This window comes from Cucumis sativus, chromosome 5 (assembly GCF_000004075.3).
Source record: "Cucumis sativus cultivar 9930 chromosome 5, Cucumber_9930_V3, whole genome shotgun sequence".
In the NCBI taxonomy this organism is placed as follows: Eukaryota; Viridiplantae; Streptophyta; class Magnoliopsida; order Cucurbitales; family Cucurbitaceae; genus Cucumis; species Cucumis sativus.
This window is the reverse complement of record NC_026659.2, coordinates 15,409,461-15,420,592: the sequence shown is the minus strand read 5'-3', so window position 1 is coordinate 15,420,592 and position 11,132 is coordinate 15,409,461. Positions and strand designations below refer to the sequence as shown.

At 28.3% G+C, this 11,132-nt stretch overlaps 1 protein-coding gene across 1 annotated transcript; it reads left to right on the top strand.

The window, feature by feature from the left end:
• Window positions 1-1,771: 1,771 nt before the first annotated feature.
• Window positions 1,772-2,676, top strand: LOC105435666 (hypothetical protein). Its single transcript, XM_011657904.2, has one exon. The coding sequence runs from the start codon at window positions 1,802-1,804 to the stop codon at window positions 2,525-2,527; it is 726 nt and encodes a 241-aa protein (XP_011656206.1). The 5' UTR covers window positions 1,772-1,801; the 3' UTR covers window positions 2,528-2,676.
• Window positions 2,677-11,132: the final 8,456 nt, after the last annotated feature.

Genomic DNA, 11,132 nt, shown 5'->3' with positions numbered 1-11,132 from the left:
TGAGTGACCCCGCAGGAACACCATAGTCGTGCAAGTGGGTTATAAGCTTAACTGTCAAAGTTAACAGACAACCACAATAACAATTGGATAAATATGACATCAATCAACAATCGTAACAGTCCATAAAGCATAAGTAACATTGGTCAATCTCTACACAAACCAATTATACATCTTAGCTACCATCAATGTCTAATCCATAAACACACCTATGAACACATATAGTCTCTTCCAACGTTTATTCCAATCTCTTACCTCGAGATTAGCTGTGAGTTAAAAGTTTATTCCAAAAAAGTACTTACACAAATTTGTCCCTAAAAAATTCAAATAACTTGATTAACAAAAATTAACTGTTGACTATTGTCTAAAAAATTCTTCCAAACCCAAAGTTAGGTTGGAATCGAAAAGTTTGCTCAAAAGTTGTTCAGCAAAGCCTTCAAGGAAACCTTCAATTAGATCTAAAATAAATTTATTTTAGAACCAATAATTAATGGATACATCCAAAACCCACAAAAAAAATCAACTAAACAACCTTCGTCAACGAAAAGTAATTAGAGGCGGCACGCTACGACAACCGGTAGATGACCAAATTAGACAGACATAGACATAATGGAGGTGGCTAAGGGCATGCAGAGGTGGAGGCTCGTGAGCGGCTCAGATCATGGAGAAGGTCAACGTGGATGATGGATTCAACTCGGCTGCGGAAACGAAGGGGAAGACGTTCAACTTGCACACGGCTTCCTTGCACACGGAACGAGGCAATCTTTATAAAGAGAAATTGTAAAAAATAGCAAATTTGACAAACTACTTCCAACATATAACAAAACTTTAGATTTTATCAATAATACACCTTGATAGATATTAATATACTTTTATCAATGACATTGATAGACATTGATAGAAGTCTATCCATTTTTGGATAAAATCCAAAATTTTGCTATAACTTGTAAGGATTTTAATTTATTTTACTCAATTTAAAATTGTACATTATAAATAATAATAATGATAATAAATATTATTATTAATATCATTTTGTTTTCTTTTTCTCTTATTTATAATGTACAATCAATCAAATCAACTTTTTATCTTTTCTCAATATAATCATCTTTTCAAAACAATTTTATTGTAGATATTTCTAAAAATAGAAAATGTGACCAAATATTTCTAAAAATAGAAAATGTGACCAAATATTTTGGAAGTAAAGAAAAATTTTCAGATTCTATCATAATAGCCACTGATATGTTTTTATGAGTGATAGTGATAGAAGTGACTATCATTTGTAGAATCTAAAATTTTGTCGTAAGTTATAAATATTTTAATTTATTTTACTATTTTAAAAAATAACCCTTTATTAGTTATCAATTTTGAGGAAAAATATAGTTTTTTTGAAATAATTATCCTTAAACAATGAATTAATCTTTATTCTTTTTCCAAATTAAGTATCCAACTTCTGAGGAAATAATTATATTATCACCAATATAATTACTTTTACCTTTCATAAATAAATAATTTATATATACAAATACATTCCGCATACTATATTAAAATCCATAACTTGAATTTAAAACCACACAACGAATAATTAATCTAATTTTCAGTAAATCTGAAAATCTAAATCTTTGGATGGATTAAATATTCATCAAAAGATATTTAATTAATTGAAATTAGTAGAAAATAAAAAAGATTTCATTTTGATTTATCTACTCCTGTGTATATATACTTTATTTTAATTTCCTCATCCTAATACTATATTAAAACCTCATATGTAGCAAAACTTTCCCCATCCTAATAATTACTCCTTCTAATGAACGCCGAAGATGGCAATAACGAAAGGAGCCCCCGTCTCGATCTTTCTCTCCGTCCGCCGTCTGCTCAACCTCCTCCAGCACCTGAATATCCCCAGCTGTCATCCACATTGCCCTCGTCGCAAATTCCAAACGAAGAATCCAACGCAACCCCTCAACCCAACATTGAAACTTCAAATGACCAACAACAACACCGACGGAGACTGAGACGACGTAGAACGAGAGCAGACATGACAAGGATTGAGCCACCGTATCCATGGGCGACTGACAAACGAGCGGTAGTCCACGAACTCAAGTACCTTCAATCGAACAACATAATGAAAATCAAGGGGGAAGTGATATGCAAAAAATGCGAGATGAAGTATGAAATTGAGTATGATCTAATGAATAAGGTTAATGAAATAACAAGATTCTTTGAAGAAGAAATAGATAGTATGCATGATAGAGCTCCAAATTGTTGGACAAAACCCAATTTACCAAATTGTAATTTCTGCAATGAAGAAAAATGTGTAATGCCAGTGATATCTAAAGAAGATGATTCAAAGATCAATTGGTTGTTCTTGTTCTTGGGGCAATTTCTTGGATGTTTGAGGCTCAAGCAACTCAAACATTTTTGTGCTCAATCAAATATTCATAGAACTGGGGCCAAGAATCGTCTTCTTTATCTCAGTTATCGTGCTTTGTTTCATCAACTCCAACCCTCCCCAACACTCAACATTAATTGAGGTAAAGATTATATTTTGCCCTTCTTTTATTTAATTTAATTTATTTTTTAATGTTGGGGTTCGACGACATGTAAGATTGGTATTGCAATTTTTCTTTCTATAGTCTTCTTTGGATACTATTGTTGGTTTGGCTATGAATTTTATTTTTATTTGAGAATTATTTTGTGTTAATTGTCTATTTTTGTTACCGAAAGAGAAAATTATTGAATTTGTCTGTCTCTTGACATTGTTAAAGAAAATTATCAACGGTTTTTCATTATTTTAGAAGATTGGTAGAAGAGAGGAATCGGGAGGTTTGAGAACAAAAATAAAAGATTGATACTCTCATAATTCGTTTATTCTTTCCCTTATTTTTCCTACCAAGTTGCTCCCTAATCAAGTTAACCCAATTAATATCTAATTTAACCACGTTGAATGTTTTCCAATTAAGAGTCTAAATTTACATTATTGAATATGAGCTAAATGGATAGAAGTTGAATCCCAAGTTTTTCTTGAAATGTGTAGGTAGGTGTATTTTATTCAAGTTAAGTTTCCACTCCAAGGAGAATTTGATGGTAGGCTCTGTTACCCTTCCAATATTAATTGTTTCCTTAGGTTTCAAATATATGTAGGCCAAGAGATTCAACTATCAATTGATAATAGTTTATATTGTGTTTTCAATAAATCGTTGAGATTATATTTTTGTTTTTGGTATATATTTGGTTTTTAGTTCAAATGTGTTCATTGTAGATGTTGTTAAGATTGAAACTTATATATGCTAACATTACGTATGGTTTTTCATTATTTTCAAAATTATTTGATAATTTAATAAGAAAATAAATGACTGATACTACCATTTTTTTATAATAAATTTTCATTATTTCAAAGAATTTATGTGATCGTTTTAGAAGGACAAAAATCAATATATACTGTTCCTCATCATTTACAAAGGAATTGCAGTCTTAATTGATTAAGGTTTAATTTTAGATATTTCTCCCATTAAAAAAACTGAATTATGTTTTTAGGCATAAGATATAGAAAAATTACGTGAAATGATTAGAAAAAAATAGTTCATGAGTGGTCACAACGCTATTATTACCTTCTCTATTTTTGCAATTTAGAAAATATAGTAACTTGGATCTTGTATTTTTTTTTTCTATTTTTGCAAGACCAATAGTAAGATATATGGAAAATAAAAGAGTATAATTGAACCCTTCATTTTGAACTAAAAATATAATTAACTTGGAATATTTGAAGGTAACTTAGAACATTTTTTTTTTAACTTTTAAAACATACTATAAATCTCTTTTAGATAAAAAATAAGAATCATTTTTATATATAGCATAATAAACAAGACTTTTTACAAAATATAACAAGTTTTAGATTGTGTCAATATATATAGATTGGATTGATAAAAGTATATTTTTGCTATATTTGGTAAATATTTCAAACAATTTTAGAGTATAATTTTAGCCATGAAAAATAAAATAAAATCTTGTTAATTTTAAACTAAATATCTCCTTTTCAAGTATTTTAGAAAATAGATCTATTTAAACTTTTCTTTTCAATTTTTTCAAACGAAGATGAACAAAACTGTTTTGTTCAAAGTGATTTGTATCTTTCTTTAGGTACTATTGGTTGAATTTTTTTAATGAAATTCCAAGACCAATAACAAATTTTTAAAAGCTAATTTTTTATTTTGTAGTTTTTAAATTTTAGTTTGGTTTTATTTTAAACATTGACAAAAAAAAATAATAATAAAAGAAGAAAATTGAATTTGAAAGTAGTATATCAATTTTTAGAAACAAAAGCTACAAAGAAAATGCTAAGAATTAATTATTATTTGGGTTTGAGTATGAGTTTAATTTTTAGTTGAGAATCTGGATTGATTATCAGGAAATCTATGGGGTTTTTCTTTCTTTCTTTTTCTTTTTACAAAATCACGAGATTTGATTTTGGTGCGTAATATCACATATGGATTGGTTAAAAAAAAAATATTTCCATCCATTTCGAGTTGTTCTGTAATCATAAATTGAATGTGACAGTTTTTCTTCTTTTTATATAAATACAATTATATTTCAACTTTTGATACATTGTGTTAGTAATTTTTTTTTCTATAGGGTAATATATTTTTCTCTCTCGAGTACAGCATAATTAGGAGACATTTGGTTAGCGATTAAAAACAAATAGTTGAATTCAGTTTAAGTTTGACAAACAATGAAAGAATCAACAATTGTCTTTTAAACGATCCCACAATTCACAGCAGATAATATAACACACAAAACAATAAGTAGAGACAGTATGTACCACCCAAAAATTAAGATAATTTTAAACTTAATTATCTTAAACTAAATTATTGAGGTGTTATTTTGAGATATTTGGTGAGAATGGTTGGAATTTATAGAAATTAAGATTAAGTAAATATTGATCGGAAGAATATTCAATAAAATATTGAAATTTGTAATTTGGTTGTTGTTAAAGATTTGATGTAGGTTGAATGATATTAGTTAATTATTTTGGTGAGATTTAAAGATTATGGTTAATTATATATAAATATATATATATAATTAAATTAATTTTGAGTTGAAAATAATTATATTGTGATAATATAATTATTTAAAGAGTCTATGTTATTGTTATAGGAAGAAGATAAAAAAGATTGATTTAATGGGTATTTAAATGGGGAGATAAAGATTTTATTTGGAAAAGAAAAAAAAAAAGAAAAGTAAGAGAAAAAAGGAAATATTTAATGGTAATTGTCGCCACGTGATCGCTACGCTGTGCGGTCAACTTCCCGTTTATTTATTTAAATTGGAAAATGAATAATAACAATGACAAAATATTATGAAATTTGAGAAATATTTTAAGGGTAATATGTTGAGATAAAATAAATACATGGATAATATAAGCAATATGCAAAATGTACAAAATAATTAACTAATATAGGATGCAAGATAATTAATTAATTAATGCAGAAGGATGAAAAATAAATAATTAATTATTCTGCATCATTCTACATTAATTAATGCGGAATAATGCAAAATAATTTATTAATGCAGAATGATGCAAAATAATTAATCGGGTCATGCCAGAGTAATGAATAATTAAACGAGGGTGCCAAATAATAACTAACTGCACCAAAGTAGGTTTAACGCAAGATGCAAATAAATAATCACAGTAGCCAAATGGATGTCAAATAATTATAACAAAATGCAGATTAATTAATTGATACATAATGCAAATAATTCAAATGAGTAATTGACACAGGAGGCCAAATGAGTACCAAAATAATTAACGATAAGCAAATAATTAGCTCAGAATGGATGATGCCAAAAATTAAAACTTTGAGATATATGGTGCTAATTAATTAACAATACATAGTTAACATATGCCAAATGGATAGTTATTTTCAAATGCATAATTAACACATATACCAAATGGATAATTATTAACGCAAGATACCAAATGGATATAAGCAAATAACATAATGTAAAATAGATGCCTAAATAATTAAAAAGATGCAAATAATTAAATCAGCATGCGAAATTGGTGACAGTGCTAAATAATTAACACAACAACCAAATAATTAACGCAACAACTAAATAATTAACACAACATCTAATTAATTAACCAAATGAAAAACGCAGCAATCAAAATAGCCAAATGATGTCAAATAATTAACTCAAGATGCCAAAAATTAAAAACGTCAAATACGGGTGCTAATTAATTAATAGGCCAAATGGAAAAATGAGTATTAATGGATATTGCTAAATACATGATGCTAATTAATTAATTGTGGATAATTATTAACGCAAGATGTCATATGAATACATGTAATTACCACATAGTGTAAATACATGGTACTAATTAATTAATAGGATGTAAATAATTAAATAAGTAATTTACAAAATATCAAAAATCAAAAATCAAAATTTAAAAGTAAAAAAGAAAATAATAAGAAAAGAAAAGAAAAAAAATAAGAATTTTATGCTCTTTAGAGGATTTTTTTTTTAATATTTAGCTAATTTTAGAAAATGTAAAGGTTTTCATGAAGTATTACTTCTTCCTTTAAACTATGCATGAAGCCAAATGACCCCATTTTTAGGGAACCAAGATAAATAAAATTTAAATATCAGACTCAAAATAATAATGATATAGAAAATAATGTTATTGAACTTTTTCTTTTTTTAAAAAATGAAATATGTATTATTTAAAATTTTAGGAGAATGTGAAACTTTGTTAAAATAAATAAATAAAAATAACTTGAACAGTTGACTTTTGGATAAAATATGCCAAAAAGAAAATGACATGATGTTGGTATCATCTAAACTCTTAGAATGAAAAGTCTCTCAAACTTATTCTAATGTTATTTAAGAAATAACAAAAGAATTAACCTGAGCGAGGATTTTTCATGTGCCTGCACGGGAGTCGAAACCCCTCGTATATGAATAATGGTCTATAGTATATGAATAATGGTTGGACGCCTTATTTAGAGAAACTATGAATGCAACCCACTTTGTAGTAAGTACAAACGAGGTGATCCTGAATCGTTCATGTAGAGACATGAAAGTGGGGGCATCCTATGTAAAGTGTTTACATAAGACTGAACCATGAATTAGTCATTTTTACGTTATAACATTGTTTATTGTTTAAAACTGACTATCTCGATTATTGATGACCTAGGTAACGTAATCTTAATCTTGAGTTAACTATGAGCTCTTGTTCACACGAGATTATCTTCAGATCTGCATAGTTGAGAGTAGCTCATCAGCGTTGACCCAATAAGCCTCCCATTTTAGGGGTAAGATCGGGTGGATAGCTGGGGACATAGGGTACAATACGAAATTCACTCGTACCCGCTTTAAGGTTAGTAGATAGGTTGTTCTCTTAAGCACTGAATCCAAGTCTTGAACAAGGGGCCCCACCCTCTCATTGGCCCGAGAGGGATTAAGTTTATAGGTTGGACCTTAAACCAATTGTTCAATAGTGGATTAGTGAGACTTAAGGAGCAAGATGTAATTTTGGGGGTAAAACGGTATTTTGACCCAGCCAAGGTTACGAGCAACCTGTGAGTGATTAACTTACTGAGTATGGTTTTATCAAATGTACACAAATATATCTGTAGTGAGGGGAGTGCAACTTCGGGACTTTAGTGAAATGACCCGTTAGTTAACAAATGTTAATTAACTTAGTCTAAAAGAGTTTAACTAGTTAATCTTGAATCGTTAGAGCCCATGATCTATAGGTCCATTAGGTTTCTTGCTAGCTCATATGGATTAAACTTAGAACAGTGTGATGAAATAAGTTGAATTGTTCGAATTGGGAGAAGAAAGAGAAACCGACAAATATAGTGATATAGTCGTGGGTCTTTTGATTAGAATAGAACTTTATGTTTTAAATACTATAAGTACGAATACGAATTCATACTAAGAAGCTCGGAATTGATGAAAATGGTCAAAGTTGTAAAAAGTCAAAATGTTGATTTTTGACTTTGAAAAGTCAAACTTTGACCGGCCTTATATTCAAATGTGATTTGAATTTTGGAAAAATGAATGCAGATTCATGCTCAGAAGGTTGGAATTAGTCAAGACGGACAAAATGGTAAAAAGTCAAATATTGACTTTTGACTTAGAAAACTCAAAGTTTGACTTTTGACTTGAAATGTCAAATGATCATTTTACCCTTGGACTAAGTTAGTGGAAAAATCCAACATTTTGTTGGATAATTCCACCAACTCTCAATGGGATATGTGGCTACATGAGATGTAGACATCTAACCCACTAAATTCCACTAATTGTTAGTGGAACATTAGGTGTTGAGATTTGACAAATTAATTACATGCATTTTTGCAAGTAATTAGGTTATAAATAGGAGTGTTTTCAAATGGTTGAAAACTTTTGCTTTTTTTTTACTAATTAGAATTTACTATTTTATCATTCTCCAATATCTCAACCAAAAAAACTTCTACCTTCCAATTTCCTTTTATCTCCATTACTTTCTACACCAAATTGGGTTCCACAACCCGGTTCTTTGTCCAAAGGATAGTAGGTGACTAATAGTGGTGGTCTCGAATTGAATTGGTAAGGAGATATCGAAGATATTTGAAAACTTCAAAGGTAATATTTCCTAAAACCCTAATTTGATTAGTTTATGGTTACATGTTAATTGTGGCAATTATGGTAGAATTTCGATTCTTTTTCCGATGTGCATGTCTTAGTTCTATCAATAATATAATAAGAATAAACGATAAAAATGTACTGGCTCGACTCTCTTACACATTTGATTAGCCAAGCTGTCACGATGTGATCGCTACGCGGAGAAGCCGATCTCCCAGTTTATTTATTTTTAATAAATAAATAGTTTTGGAGTCGCCACAAACCATATTAAGGTGTGATTGGTCACCGAAAGAAAAGAAATAAAAAAAAGATGGTCTATTTAAATTTATGAGATTTAGCACCCTACAACACCCATAAAATGGTTGCCCAATTGTATCTTTTAAAACTAAATTATAAGGGTTCACGAAACAAAATTTTTTATTTAGATTTTATTTAAATGTCCCATGTTTATCAATTCACATCGAATAAAATAAAACCCAAACATAAATTGATAATTATGGGTGGCATATGAGCTATTAAATAAATGAAGTTTATTTTTGTTTTAAAAGATTTTTTTATTCACCTTAAGAATATTAAGATACCAAAATTTGATATTTTAATTTCCATCAGAGGTGTTTAATGAGAAATTTCATGTATCTATAAATTAATAAATTCATATAAAACACTACTCAGTCTCATTTAAAATATGAAATGTGTTTATTTAAAATCAATCTATTAATTAAATTTCAAACAAAAAAATTTCATGTATTCATGGAATTTAAATCCTAAAATCCATAAAAAACAATATTTTTTCTCCAATTTACATTTTTATATTTAAATTGGAAAATGAATAATAACAATGACAAAACATTATGAAATTTGAGAAATACTTGAAGGGTAATATGTTGAGATAAAATAAATACATAAAATAAATACATAGATAATATAAGCAATATGAAAAATGTACAAAATGATTAAATAGGATGCAAGATAATTAATTAATCAATGCAGAAGGATGCAAAATAATTAATTGATGCAGATACAAAATAATTAATTGATGCAGATACAAAATAATTAATCGGGCTAGGCAGCAGTAATGAATAATTAAACGAGAATGCCAAATGGGTGTCAAATAATAATTAACTGCGCCAAAGTAGGTTTAAGGCAAGATGCAAATAAATAATCACAGTACCAAAATGGATGTCAAATAATTACAGCAAAATGCATATTAATTAATTGATACATAATGCAAATAATTCGAATGAGTAATTGACACAAGAGACCAAATGAGTGCCAAAATAATTAACGATACGCAAATAATTAGCTCAGAATGGATGATGCCAAAAATTAAAACTGTCAGATATAGGGTGCTAATTAATTAACAATGCATAATTAACATAGTATGCCAAATGAATAATTATTTTCAAATGCATAATTAACATAGTATGCCAAATGGATAATTATTAACTCAATATACCAAATGGATACAAGCAATTAACCGAATGTAAAATGAGTGCTTAAATAATTAAAAAGATGCAAATAATTAAATCAGCATGAAATGAGTGTCGGGTCTAAATAATTAACACAAGAACCAAATAATTAACACATCAACCAAATAATTAACACAACATCTAATTAATTAACAAAATGAAGAACGCAACAATCAAAATAGCCAAATGGATGTCAAATAATTAACTAAAGATGCCAAAAATTAAAAACGTCAAATAGGGGTGCTAATTAATTAATAGGTCAAATGAAAAAATGGGTATTACCAAATACAAGATACTAATTAATTAATCAGGGATAATTATTAACGCATTATGTCATATGAATACAAGTAATTAACACAGAATGTAAATACATGGTGCTAATTAAATAATATGATGCAAATAATTAAACGATGTCAAATGAGTTCCAAATGATTAACACGACAGCTAATTGATGAGTGATTTAAATGAAAAATTAAGATAGCACCAAATGGGTGCCAAATAATTAACCTAGTATCATTAAGCATGAATAAAAGAAAGAACTTACTACCTTAAATGCAAAAGGTTTTTTCTTGATCCTCTTTCCAAATCACAGATAAAAAAATTTCTTTTACGTGTCTCTCTTCTCTATCAAATCCCAGAAAAAATTCTTCCCTAGTTGAATCTTCTATTCTCTTTTTATAGGGCAAGGTCTAATTTTTTTAGATAGTGAAGTGAAGAAGTTTTAGATAGTGAAGTGGAGTGCAACAGACAAGAGGAAGAAGGTGGGAGAGTGGGAGAAGGTGAGAGATTGGGAGAAGGTGAGAGATTGGGAGAAAGTGGGAGCGCCGAAAAACAGAGTGTGCTGACGAATGAATATGAAAATAGGGGATGGTTGAGAAAAAATACGGAAGAGAAAAACTTTTAATTTTAATTTTAATTTTAAATATGTTTTTGTTTTAAAACGTAAGTTTAAAATTTAAGAATTAAGAATTAAGATTTAAAATATAAAATATAAAATTTAAATTTAAATTTAAACTCAATTTTTTAAAAAAAAAATAAAAA